The sequence below is a fragment of the Oenanthe melanoleuca genome, chromosome 7 (assembly GCF_029582105.1).
Source record: "Oenanthe melanoleuca isolate GR-GAL-2019-014 chromosome 7, OMel1.0, whole genome shotgun sequence".
Taxonomy (NCBI): Eukaryota; Metazoa; Chordata; class Aves; order Passeriformes; family Muscicapidae; genus Oenanthe; species Oenanthe melanoleuca.
In genome coordinates, this window is record NC_079341.1 from 23,438,869 (window position 1) to 23,453,033 (window position 14,165).

A 14,165-nucleotide genomic window follows, 5' to 3' on the forward strand; every position below is an offset into this window, starting at 1 on the left:
CCTTTTAAAATCAGGGGTTTGATTCACTTCCACGTACCCTTCTTTAAGGAATTCAATTTCCCCTTTGTGCTTGTGAAGATCGAGGAGGAATTTGAGAAGTATCTTTGCCCTATAAATTTGGACAATCAGAGATAAGAATTAGTGGCACAGATTTCTTAAAAGAAGAGTGTCGTTTTGCTGCGTGATGACAGCAAACTCATTCCACCACCTAAGGCAAATCCCGTGCGATGCTTCCCAGACTTTCCCACCCTGCTGCCTTCATCCGGGACAGGCGGCGGGGACCCGGAGGCGGCAGGCGGGCAGGGTGGGGGGAACCCGTCCAACACCGGCCCCCGCCGCTGTCCCTGTAAGGCAGCAGTATCGCTTTAAAAGGCGGCCGGAGGCGGGAGCGGCGGTGACGGCCGGGGCCATCGCTGCCCGCCGGGTTTTCCCCCCCTTCCTGCCGCTCCGCCGCTCGCAGCCCGTTAAAAACAGGAGGCAAGATGGCCGAGCTGGGCAGCAAGGGGGTCACGGCCGGGAAAATCGCCAGCAACGTGCAGAAGAAGCTGACCCGGGCGCAGGAGAAGGTAGGGGAGAAGGGAGGCATCCCCGGGATGCGGGGCTGGGAGCGGGGGACGCGGGTACCGGGGATGACAGGATCCCGGAGCAGGGATGCAGCGGGCGCTTGCGGAGGGTGGCACTGCCTTCCCTGCCTGCGGAACCGGGGTCCCTTCGCATCCTGGGCATGCCAGAATCCCTGCTGGAGCGGCCAGGTTCACCGCCCGCCTGCGGAAACATGGCATCGGCGGCGGAGCGCAAGCCGCACGCTCGAGGTGGATCCGCAGATGCTCATTGTCTCAACAGGAGGAGACCTTCCCCGTGTGGCATTTAGGTTGTGCTTAGCGCAGCATTTCGGGAGCGGTTCTGTGTTTTGCTAAATGCGTAAGCTCAAAGATGGTGCGGGAGAGGAGATGGACACTCGGCCCTTATCTTGCAGAGCATCGCGTGACAGTCGCTGCTCGCTGTACTGACCTTGAGCTCATTTTGGAATGGTGCTGCGGCCAGAGCCATACGGCCTTTAAAGATTGTGCCGATCTGCTGAGAGAGGGGGATTCTTGAATCCCGGGAGCCCTTTCGCTCCTCTCCCTCCGCCCACCCTGTGCCGGCGGAAGGTGCCAGGAATATGCAATGGATACTTTCCCTGTTCATCTCTCTGGCATGCTGCATCTGATGCCAGACGCCTGCTCTGTGTAGGGATTATCGGGCGTTTTACGCAGGGACATTGATCAGCTGCTTTTATTGCAGGCACGCTCGTCTTGGTTTTCGGTGGTTTGCTGTGAGATGACATTGACTGAATAAGGACTGGTGCATCTCTGAGGGAGGGCGGGCGAGCAGATCTGCCCACTGCTGGTCGTGTTCCCTGCGAGTTATCTTTAGCAGCGAGATTTAATCTAGGAGGGTTGGGATTAAATGCAGTGCTGGCCTGAGCCTTGTACCAATCTCTGACACGGCTCGAAAAAGCTGCTGGGTCAGAACGGCAGCGCAAACCACTTGGATTTAATGTTGCCCATGCTGCATCCACTACTTTTAGCTCACTTACTGAGACTAGGAGCATCTCTTGAATTTGTCCGACTGCTTGGAAAAAGCCTCAGTGCCTCCCAGATCCAGTATGGAACTGCAGCAGCAGGGTCCTGGCTTCACTCTGTACACGAGAGTGACCATGGTCACATCTGTGGTTTTCTTTGCCCTGCTGTTGTTCCAGAGGGGATGGGACAGGGAATCTGGTCCACCTTGAGCTCATCAGAGATGCAAAGTGCATTCTGTGTTAGCCACCAGATGGCAACCATATTTGTAGTTAATACTAGGGTAGGTGGTGGAGGCTGATCTCCTGGGCCTGCTGCTGAAGTTATTGTATTTAGTGGCGCTGCTTGAACCAAGCGTGTCCTGCCAAGCCCTGCCCTGCCTCTTATCGAACACACACAGGTTCTTTTCCTAGCGAGGAATTTCCACAAACTTCTGTCAGCTGTTGATCCGGCTCACTTCCTTGCTCACGTCCTGGCGGTGTTTGGGGATGCGGGAATGACAGTCATTACCGGGAGTTAGCTGTGTATTGGAGGTGATTTGCACGATCTGAAACCCGTTATTTGTCTCTTTGGGAATAGGAAAGCACAGCTTGTTTTTCTCTAACGAGAAAAGGAACACAACCCCAAAGACTTGCTAACACAAATTCTAGACTCTTTAGCCATTGTTATCCTGATGCAAAGAGTACAACTTTAACCTTTGGGCTCTCAAAAAAAGAAAAAAATGGCATTACTTGCTTCTTCATCATCTGACTTGCCTCTTCATACTGCTACATGTCTGTAACAATTCCCCTTTTGTGAAGCATTCAGTATTTTAGACGTAAGGGATGGACTTTCACTGAGGAATATACGTCAGTGTTAACTTTCGGGTCGTGAGGAGAGATGCAGCTGAATATGAAGTGATGTGGAAGCTCCAGTGGTTATGGCACCCTACACTTGTGGTATTTAGTTATAAACTGAGATGCTGTATTTAGCAGGAAGGGTAAACGGTGTGTCAGGAGATAAGGACCAGGTGTTAAATAACTTGAAAAAAAAAAAAGGTAGCAGAAGTGTGCAGAGAAGTGTGGATCTGGTAACAACTTTAAAATGTGTTAGATTTTTGTGAATATACTTTGGCTAGGGTTGAACTTTTTGAGGCTTAAACAAGCTGACTGTTCCTTTTCCATATCATATTTTGATTTGAATCAAGGATAAAAAAGTCCTTCCCTTGAGAATATCTCCCTCTCAACTTGAGCCCTGAGGCTTTGACATCAGCAGTTTTCTTCATGGTGAATTTCAGCCTTGTGTTAAGCAAAGAATGATGTCTTTTTGTTCAGTGCAGAATTCACACTGAAGCACTGTACACATCCTTTTTTCCCTTCTGAGATGCCTATTATGTAAACTATGTTAGATATTCCTTCAGAAGTGCTATTTGTTTTGAGCCTTTCAGCAAAACTGTTGGCTGTTTTTGGGAGACACTTGAGCAATTCCACAGGAAATATACGATGAAATAGTCAACTGTGCTTTTTACAAATGAGATGGACACCTGTTTAACCTCCATCTCTACTCAGTGGTAGCCTCAAGTTAATAATAATTTGCCAATTATCCAGTGAAATGTATCAAATAAGTTGATGCTGCTATCCAGTGGAACATACCTTGCAGAAGGAACTCATGCAACTGTTTCTAACTCATATCACCTTTTTCAACTAATTAGGATAAGTTAGGATATTTAGGCTGGAAATCGTGATCTATTAATCCTGAATTTAGCTGAAGGATTTTCAGACTGAGATGTTGAGCTGTGGACTTTTCATAATTCTAAACTTCTTAAATATGAGTAAAAATGTAATGCCTCCAATGTCATGGTGTCTTAGAGGGATCCTAGTGTTTGCAGCTCTTTTAAACTTTTCCAGTGAGGCTATGAAACTTTTTTTATTATTTATGTCTGTAATCCATCATCTTGATTAAAGTCTTTGTTTCTGCTTTGTGATCAACTTTTATCTTAACACTTTTGAAAATTTAAAAATCCCCAATTTCCACAATTCCCATTCTCTGCTAATATTGTCCTAATTGCTAATAATGTCTGGATGTGTCTATGCACATGAACGTTTCTGCTTTGAACAAATTCAAGCAACATCTTGGGGACTTGATGCAATCCTGGTGTGAGGGTAATTCCTCTGTGAGGTTCCAGCAGGGAGCTGAGCTTGAGGAGCAAATGAAAAGTTGACATCAAAAAGAAAGATCTTTTTTTTTTTTTTCTTACTTGGGAGCTTTTTTTTGTGTGGAGAGGAGTAGAAAGGAATGAACTTATTTTTACTTAGTGAGTGTAGGAAGTTCTATAGTAGTGGTGTTCTCTCTTTTTGCTACAAAGCTGGGCAAAATAAGCAGTCTGTGTTCTGTGATATGAACAGACTGTTGTATTTTGTAATGGGTTTCTTCTGAGTTACCAAAAACCCAAGGCATCCCCTTTTTTTCCTCTCCATCCCCAACCAAAGGGGAAGGCTTTGTTTTCTACACAGGACTAGCAAAGTTTAGTTTGGACATCCAAACCCCCTTGTGTTAGGAGGTCACATTTAGGTCATAGACTGCTGTTTATAGTCACAGACTGTGACTTGCCATATTGCCATGAAATGTCACTTCTGCTTTCTGTTCTTGCCTTTGTTAATTCAACTGGTGTTTACTTACATCTGTTTGAAGTTTTCCTAGTTAAACCCTCTGTCAGAGCCAAGTTCTGGTTTCCTCTGGCTGCACAGTCCAAGGAGGCTGGGCTGTAGTCTTGGTCTCACAGGTCGTGGTTTGGGTGGAACAGGGTTTGCAGAAGGCATGGTTTGCATTTTGAGTTTGCCCTGATAAGATGTTTTTCCTCCTTCTAAGTCAAGCTGCAGTAGGTGTAGGAAAAACCTGGAATGAAATTTCAGCAAAAACCTGGAATGAAATTTCAGCCCTGTTGAAGCAGGTGAGAGTCCATACTAATGAGCAGTACCCAAGAACCTTAAAGCAAATTTAAATACAGCTGTAAACAGGATTCACCTATCAGAGGCTCCTTGCTCTGCAGAAGCTCTGTGGATGGGGAGGGAACCTTTCTGTGAAAATGGTAGATGCAGAAAGCTCTCTTATTGAGAAGTACTACATCTACCTAATTGAGAGAAGTTCCTTATTGGTTTTCCTTCGTGATCCTTCTGTCTCTTCAAAGCTTCTATGGTTTTTTCTTCCCTTTTCATAGGGTAGGATGATTTGGTGGCAGTCTGCCTTGTGCCAGTGAAGAACAAATAGCCTGAAGAGCTACAAGTATTGTTCGCCTACTGATCTGGCAGGAAAATGGACGTTTTGTTTTTTTTTTTCTGGGGGACTCCCCAGATTACAAAGACAGGGCTTTTTACTTTATGTCTGTTAGCTTACTTTCTCAGGAATGCAGGGCTTAGGGGATGGGTAGAGTCTCAAAGGTATTTTGTGCCTAAAGGTTGCTGGAAAACAGGCAGTGGATACAGGAGGAAGATCTGAATTAATGCCCCTAACGTTCAGATGATTCCAGTATGAGCTCAGTCTGTATTACTGGTATCAGATAATCTGCATGGTACAGGGAGGGGGTGAAATAGGAAACCAGGCTCCACATGTCTCCTTGCCCATGGAATGGTTTGATTGGCAGGGCACTTACAGTGCTGTGCTGAAGGTGCCCTTCTCTCTGGCTATGGGCAACAGATTTTGTATATGAAGCAGAATCTCACGGGTGGATGAATTTTCTGATTGGAAAAGGCCCAACCCTATTCCTTACCACTTCATCTTCCCTGTAAGTTCTAGTCTTGCAAACAGTCCTTTTCAATGCAGTTCTTGTGAGATCAGGTTTAGAAAGCAGGATCTGGAAGATCTCTTTTCACTGTGGACTTTAAGGAAGCTCTAGGGCATACAGAGTGTTACAGATCTCATCTCCCAGGGAGTGACATCAAAGCTTGTCTGGCCTCTCCCTCCATCCTGCATGCTGTTAGGCAAAGTTTGTAGTTCCAGGCACAGATATTTGTTTCCAACATCATGATTGCTTTTTGCAAGTGACTAGCAAATGACATGGGTGTAGCCAAGCCATTGAGGAAAGCTGGATGCAGCCTGAGATGTTCAGCATCTGACTGGGCTAGGGCAATAGGAATAACACAAGTTTTGGGAATAACGCAAGTTTTCCTTTGTTCATGACCCTTTAGAAAGAGGCACAAGATCCTCTTGCTTGGGATGAAATGTATAATAAAGCTCTGGTTCTAGAAACATTTGGAATGACAAGAGGGTCCCTTAGGTTAACAGGTATTAGAGTGGCTGTTTTTTTTCTGCTGCTGTGATGGTGGCCAGACACCTGAGCTGCCTGTTGTGCGAGTTCTGCAACTTTGCAAGGATCATCTTACAGTCCTGGCTGGCTACCTGTACACAGAGGGGGCAGCCTGTCTTCCCAGAAGTTCTGTGCTGACAACCTGACATGATCACAAAGCCAGACTCAATTTGCCAAGAAGAACGGGCAGGTCTGTCACCCTGAACTGGCCACTCCTCAGCCCCCTAAGTGGGCTGGCCCATTCAGAGTGTGCAGACCAGCAGCTTCTTATTCTGTATTAATGTTGACCACGAGACTGCATTCTCTACCCCAGAACAGTGAGATGGGAATAAATATTAAAATATGAAAAAAGCCTCCTTGGAGCACTGCTGGCAGGTAGAATAGTGCAACAAGGTCCATTCTGACTTCAGGCTGTTTTAGCCTTCTCCTGTGGGACTGTATATTTGGGTTTCTCCAGCAACTGCAATATTGAATGTCTGAGTGCCAGCAAACCTGTACCATTTTGGCATTCCTACTGCTGAGCTAAAAGGGGACATTCTCACAGGGAGGGGTTGGGAGAGAGAAGAAAGTAATTTCCATTGTCTTGCTAGTCAAAATCAAATTTAAATATGGTATTAGTTGAGTACTTAATACTGTCAGAACCGAAGAGAGGAACCTCTGCAGATTTGCCTGAACTACTGGCAGTGGCACAAGGAGTGAATAAATCTTGTCAGGTGTCTTTTCAGCAGGTGCATCCAAGTGACTGGTGGACCTCAGACAGTTCAGGTTTCCCTGGGCATTTCCCTGGCCTCCAAAGCCATTTGATCTTCACAAAGCTGGCAAGTACTGCAGGGCAGGTCCTGTACTGCATTCCTGAAGAAAAACTTGAAATGTATTTATTAGCAGAAAATAAGATTGATGAGTACATATATATATTTGGGGTTATATTTTCATCATGCCAACTTGCTTACTTTTGTTTCTTATCTACTACTCAGAAAGTACCTCTCTTTATATTTGTAGTTCTCTAAAGATTTGTAGATTTGTTTAATTTATTTTTGTTCTTGCTTTTTCTCTCCTTTTTTTTACTTTGTGTTTCTCCTTTATTATTTTGGGAGCTTGCATTCAGGAATTCAGAGCAGGGAGTTACATTTTGCAGAAAACTTGGAACCCGGAGCTCGGGCATTCACAGTCTTAGAGATCTCACATAATCCCTATGAAGCAGCTTTATGAAATGAGAAATAGATACTGTATTTCCTCAGATCTCTACTAGTACACATGTGCAATATAGGATTTTGTGCTGTTTAGGCTGGGTTGGAGTGAAGTTTACTCAGACCTGTGGCTGGGAAGTTGAAGTTTCTGAAAGTTGGTGTTTCCACAGAAGTGCTGTTGGGAGAGTCGTGAAAGCCAGACAGTGTGGCCTTTCTTTTTGTCCCATTCTTTATAAGAAAGGAGAAGTCTGGTGGCAGTGTGTCCTTAATATAGGCTGCCAGGCAGGATGGAGATTGCAAACTTCACCAGTACAGAGACCGCAGCATTTAACAGCAAATAATCCCTCTGTGAAAACCATGGGCTGTATTTAATCGCTTGATATGCAGAAGTGCTGCCCTCTCTGCAAGGATTTGACAGGCAGTTTCAGAAAGCTGGTTCTGAAATTCTTAATTTTTTGGTGACTCTGCATTGATCATGTTTGGTTTGTTTATTTTAAATAGGTTTACAACTTTTTGTTAAACTTGGTTAAACATTAGTTTCTCAGTTGTTTTTGAAGTTAGCTCTTCAGGAGGGAGATTAGAGTTGATACAGCTGAAGTAAAGCATCTTTCACCGGGCAGTTGCTAATTCTGTGCTTTGGAACTGTCTTAGATGGAGCTGAATGCTTGTTTGCCAGCAGGAGTGGAAAGGGAACTTCAATGGTACAGAAACTACAGTGTTTGAAAACACAGCTGAAAATGTTTACGCTTTTGGTTTTCTTGTTTTCTTTTCCTTTGTACTACTTGGCTTGATTGCACATTTTATCAGGCCAGAAGCAATAATGTGTGTCTTAACCAACTCAGAACTGAGTTGGATGGTATTTACAGAGTGAAATAGTTATTCTTCCCTTTGGATTTACTTGGAATGGTGCCAGCAGCAGATGTAAACTTATACTGAGGAGATATAAAGACTGACATTTGAAGAAAATGTAGATCTCTGCATCTTTTTAAGAGATATGCTGGTAGCTCTCCAGTACCCTTGTAGGTGAAGTTAACCATTCCTTTGTTGTTATAACTTCTCAAGTCTTGATTCTGCCAGCTCTGTGAGTCTTGAGTGTGGAAGGACCAACCTTTTTTCCATTCCTGCTTCTTCAGTCATTATGGGGGAAAAAATGGGCAAAACCTTTAGGGGGAAAAAGAGTATGTTGGAAAAAATGCAGGAAATTCCTTTCTGGAATTTGAATGTTCAGCTCATTCATTTTGAATTTTCAGGCAGTAAAGTGTTGTCTTGGAGAGCTACTCTTTCCCCACTGTAGGTGCAACATGACCTCTTGGTCCAAGTGTTGAGTCTGACACATGATGCACAAAAGGGGTTTGAGTAATTGTACTGAGGGACAGCATATTTCAAAGCTTGCTTGAAAATATGTTTTTGGAAAAATTCTGTTGAGAGTGATGGCAGCTTCCATAAACAGTGCACAAGTGGAGTGTAAAATCATTCAGATGGTGAAATACACTTGGGTTCTGTACTGAAACATTCCTTAAGGTACAGTTTCCTTAGCAGAGGAGTAAAATCGCTATTCTTCAGTGTATTGAACCAACCTCTGTAGTAGAACAACACTAGGAATTTTTCTTTTTTTTGTCTGTTTAAACTGGACAGCCATTGTGAAAGACCAAGCTTAACTGTGTGTTAACAAACTCGAGCTATCACTCTGATAATGTTTCCTACATCATGCATGCAGGCAGTATGATTATTTGTTAGTGTCTGTGTGACTGCATTATGTATTGCCAAAAAAGGCCGTTCCTTATTCTGAAACAATTCCAATATAAATATTGGACAGTCTCAGTTAATAAAGATAATTCTGTTTTGTTGCAGTAAAAGTGTATTCCAAAAGGCTTAAAAGAGTTTTTAGATATTTTTGCAGAAGTTTGATATGGATTGTTTTGTAGGCAAAGGTTCAGGACTGTTTTTGAACAGTAAGATTTTTTTTTGTGAAAATAGCTGAAGAAAGTGGAAAAAAGAGTTTGTCTTTCTTTGGAGAGGAAGAAGAGCTGGGAGGGTAGGGTTTGGAGGCCTGACTGTGGTGGGAGTCAGAAGGTCAGCAGAGTGATGTGATCCATCAATACAGAGCAATGGGATAGTGTGCTGCACCCAATTGCTCATGGTCTGGGACTTCTCTCTGAATGGATATCCGAGTCAGTTGCCAGACTAGAACTTTTTGCCAAGCTGGAGGCTTTTGCTCTCCTTATTCCATGACCTTTGTTGGCCATAAATAATTCAGGGAGGAAGTGTGCATTATCAGGGCTGGATGCCCTTACCACAAGACTGTGGATACAGTAGGTTAAAAGAGCTGCTTTGTCATGCTGGGTGAAGGTGACTTAGAGCTGGGGTGTTTTAGCTGAGGTGTCTTCTGAGCTGGCATCCAAGTCTCCAGTTGAGGCCTTAATTTTTGAGGAGGCTCTTCGGGGAGCACTTTGTGGTGATTTTCCTCTCCAAAACCAGTGTGGCCCAGATTCTTAACAAGTTCTCTGGCAAAGAAGCTGATGGACTTAACACTCATTCCCAGCTGGAAGACTTGCCTTATCAATCCTGGGTCTCTAATTTGCTGTTCCTCACCCTTCAGCTCTGCTGAAGGAAAAGCAGTCAGTCCTCTTGGGTGAAAAGGTGAAGAGCTGTTCAAAAGCTGCTAGGGAAGAACCAAGAGCTCATCATGTGTTGATCCATATGTTCACACTTGGATGGGACAAGCCACATTCTGTAACTCAGCCTGGCCCTGGAGGGAACTGTTCCTAAATCCCCCATGGCTGATCCCTTGCAGCTATTGCCTTCCAGCTCAGGGAATTGCAATAGCTGATCCAAATGCCTGTCTCTTTCCTTTGCCCCATTGTGCATGCCACATGTTCCAGATCTGTCCTGCATTTGAGAAGCTCTCATCTTTGTTCAGCAAGGTGGCTGTGAACCTGTGAAAGTGCTTTACTGTCCCCTTAAGGGCTCTGCATCCAGCCTGTCCCTCTGGAGTCCTCCTCTAGCACTGGTTTGCCTTGTAAGAGCTCTTCAGCCCTCTCCCTCCTAGCATGCACCTGCTCCATTAGCTCTTTCTCCAGCTCAGTCATGGCCTCAAATGCCTTTTATGCTTTTTCCTGATTTGGTTGCTTCATTCTGCATCAGGGCCTGTGTAAAAATAAAAATACTTCTTGCAAAAGTATCAGCATTTAAAATGAGTGTTGCAGAGGAGGAGGCAGAGGAATTGAGAAGGGGAATTTGTGCAAACAGCACTATTTATACTATCTATTCCTCTTGCTAGTGTTACTGATGGCTATAGATAGGGTTTAATTAAGCTATGTTAAATGCCTGCCCAAGTAATAGACATTGATGTTGTTGAAGTCCTGTTGCCTGGAATGTCACATTGATGCCAACTGAATTAAATGATGCCATTTGGCTTTATTAACTACAGAGCTATGATGTGGTGACTGTCTAGCTCCACAGTTGTGCCACTATTTTTTGGCCTCTGTTTGGTGTCTGGGGCAGACAGAAGGGAGGGTGGAAATTTACCTGCTTTCTCGAGACTGAAATTTCCTCCTCCTTTATTTTCAAGTATTGATAGAGACATATTCTCTCCAGTTTCTGCTTTGTTGAATAGCATGTGCTTGGAAATGCAGTGTTTTTACCTGCCTACTTTGAATAAGAGCAAACCAAGTAGAACAAAATTGCCCCCAAAGTTATGAATTGGGCATACAACTGCATCTGGTTAAGATGGCCAGGTGTCACCAGCACATGTGAGAGGTCAGTGGTCTGTCCCTGGGGCAGTTACATGGCTGAGTGATGGTGGGGTGGTACCTGTGTGCACTTTGTGCACCCCAGACTTGACAGACTGAGGCTGACCCCAACAGAGCCTGTGTCTCCTGGTGAAGATGTGTTTTCAGCACCTTAGGAATTGGGCCATCTGCTTAAGGTGTCAAGATTAGAGCATTCAAAGTCTGAAAACTCTGGCTTAAGCTCTTAAGATTCTTAATCTCCCACACTTCTTGAGGCAGGTGTCTGCTTCTGGCATTGGGTTTGTTCTGGTGGGAGAACACTTCTGAATGGTTATCTTGCTGCCCTGTCCTCTGCTCTGTGCAGCTGCTGCTGGAGCACTTTCTTTGTGTCTCCATTCTCCTGCCTTAGATAAAATCTTGTCTTTACAGACTGAAGTTTAAACTGACCCAGCTACTCCTGCCGGGGCAGCTGTTTCACATCACTTTTAAACCACCTCTGCCTCTGAGGTTTTCATCTCTAGCTGCACCTTTTCCTCCTCTATTCTGCTGCTCTATTATCAACTCTCTGGTTGTACTGCTTTGCCTGGTTTTCTTTCAAGTCTCTCCTCTCATAGGTAGATTTGATGGAAAGTTCTGGATGGGGGACTAGAGGGCAGCCAGAAGTATGGGAACAGGGAAAACACTAGTGATCCACAGGGCAGTGGGATGGTGCCTGAGCTGCCACACTGGCCTCTGTCCCAGCTCAGCTCAACCAGACCTGTAGCTAGCACCCAACTTCTTAATTTTATGTTCTCTTTAGCTTATATTTTGATTCTCTGAAACCCCTGAATGAAGTCTATAAAATAGATGAGGAAAAAAATTGGAAGTGAAGTTTAAATCACATTTGCCAGGTTTTGTTTTTATTCTCAAAAGCTCGGGTGGTGAAAAAGCAGAACATTTTCAAGTCGTTAAAGATAAATGTCGGGGGGTGTGAAGAGTAAAGGGTAGAAAAGGGAAATAACTGTGCTTTCTTTTTAACTGCTAAAATCTGTAAAGAAAAGGAAAAGATAAATAAAGCCCAATATTATTTTTTCCTAATAAGCTTTTATAGAAGGGAGAAAAAAAGTCCACTGAATAACACAGTGAGTTAGACCTGGAGGGAAGATGACATACCAGTCAAATATTTGGGGATGGGTGGGGGGTGGGAACCTAGATATATTTAAGAAAGAAAAAAGCAAGAAATAATTCTTGTTTCAGTTTGTTATATAATGTTGGTTATGACTGAGAGCCAGCCCTTGAATTCATGCTACAGTACAAGCACAGTACTTGGGCTGTACCTACAGGGCAGGCATAATGCAAAATGACCTAAAGAAATCAGAGAGAAAGAGAAAAGTAAGGTAACAAGATGAATCAACTAATGTAGGAGGAGTCTTTAAGAGGAACCTGCTTTTGAAGGTGCTTGGATGGCCTCAGGGTAGGCAGACACTGAACTGCATTGCAAGTGTGTGAGTGTAGCACAGTGTGACTGCAGAGACCAAGCATCCTGCCAGGGAGGAAGGGAATTGCTTTTCCATGCTGTCTGCCACAGCACCACTCCTGCTGTAGCATCACTTAATTTAGACTTGACTGACGCTAGGAGCTAAACTGCAAAAACTGTGGGTGAAGAGGAAGGGAGAAACAACCTAAAATGTTGAATGTAGTGAAGGGACTAGAATCTTCATATAAAGAAAAAAATCCCAGAATGTCAGGACTAGATGCACACTGGGGCCCCAGCCATCACCATCTCGAGACTTGTCTCATTTCTAAGTGCCCTCTGTGGGAGAGGAGATGCTTGGTTTGAGCCTCTGTTATGTAGGTAAAAGAACCTTTCATCTTAACTGATTGGCCACGTGCAAAGAGTGCTTGCAAAACATCCGGAGAACCGGGCATTTATTTGTACCTTTCTGTAAACATGCTGTAGATTGCTTTGAGGAAAATGACTCTTGTATCCTGGAGATATGTTCATGTGTTTTCCTAAACTGCCAGTATGGCTGTTTTCTAGAGAAAAGTGATCCTTATAAAGGCTGATATTAGACATATAGAAGATGCAATAATTTTCTCTTACAACAGTGAATACAGGCTTTTAAGAAAGATCTTCTACTCAATTTTCAGTTTAGGTCAAACAACTACTGTTCACCTATTTCCAAGGCTGGCTTTTTGTTGCAGCACTGTTGGGCCAGTCTCCCACTTGTACTGGCCTTTTTTTTTTGTTGTTAGAGCAGTTTCAAAGTCTAGTGCTACATCTCAGTCATTTCTTAAAGTCGCTTGAGGGATTTTTATGTAAGAAGCCACATCCTTAATGTGAGTGTCCTAATTCGTTTTGGTTTTTTTTTAATGTTAAGTGGCAGCAAAAATCAATTTTTACTGTTGAAAAAACTTTGTGTTTATCCTTGATTGTTGAATTCACTGAGTCTGATCTCAGGCTGGCAGGAATGGGTGAAAAACCTGCCCCCTCTTCCAGCCCGTTCATGCATGTGGTGAGCTGGCTGTGGCTTACTGCACAGAAAGGGGAATGAGGGATGAGGATGTAGCTGCACCGACTGATGAAATCTAACTGGCTCTTTTCCTGGGACAAAAGACAGAATTAAACAATGTTAATTCCCTGCCACCTTAATTTCAAAGGATTTGATAGGTGCTAACAGCAGCTTTCCATTTCTGCTGGTTCCTGGTGCACCAGTTTGGTTTCTCTTGCAATGGGTGCCAAAGCCTCCTTTTCAATTCCTGCTCCAAGGTCAGTGCTACCAGGAGTCAGAAAAGCAGATTGTTGTGATGGTGAAGAGTCCTAGTGTCTTCTCCTCCCGTGTTCCAATGCAATGACTTTTTGACAACTGCTGTTTAGTATGGATGCTAATGACCTGCACAATTTACCAGGAAATGAGGGGAAAATTGTGCTGCTAGCTCTTCTCAAGATGATATTCTTTCACACAGACAGAAATGAGTCATCCAATGTCACTCTTAAATTAGGTGAGATGTTGTCCAGGGTGGTTGGAGGAGGGGAGGGAACACTTGGATTTAGGACTGCAGTAAGTTGCTGTCTAGCCAGGTGTATTTGAGTATGCCAGGAGACTCAGCAGAAGTGCTTTTTCTGCAGTACTCATGTCCTGTTCTGGGGACCCCTCTCCATAAATGGATTATTTGGAGGCTGTGGGGCATAATATTCCCAATCAAATGATCTGCAGGGTCACCATGCCCTCTAACACAAATTGCAGACAGAGAGTGGCTTTGCCCTGTGTTATGTGTTTAAAGAGCATTACTCTGATTATCCAGGAGTGTGGATTAATGGGAGTTAATGGATTCTTGAGGAAGGAAGGAAGGGAGAGGTGCTCAGGAGGTGAATTTGAGCTGGCAGACTTGTTAGCAAAACAGTGCAGTCTGCTTGGGAAAA

The 14,165-nt window shown here is 44.1% G+C and overlaps 1 protein-coding gene across 12 annotated transcripts in view; it reads left to right on the top strand.

The window, feature by feature from the left end:
- Positions 1–251: 251 nt before the first annotated feature.
- BIN1 (bridging integrator 1) overlaps positions 252–14,165 on the top strand; it is an 88,819-nt gene continuing 74,905 nt past the window's right edge. For 11 of the 12 annotated variants that reach the window (XM_056496275.1, XM_056496276.1, XM_056496277.1 and 8 more), the window contains exon 1: positions 340–566. In XM_056496275.1, coding sequence (XP_056352250.1) covers positions 483–566 — 84 coding nt within the window. In that variant the 5' untranslated portion in view covers positions 340–482. Of the gene's footprint in view, positions 567–14,165 lie in introns of all 12 variants that reach the window. The other variant, XM_056496281.1, reaches the window with a different exon arrangement.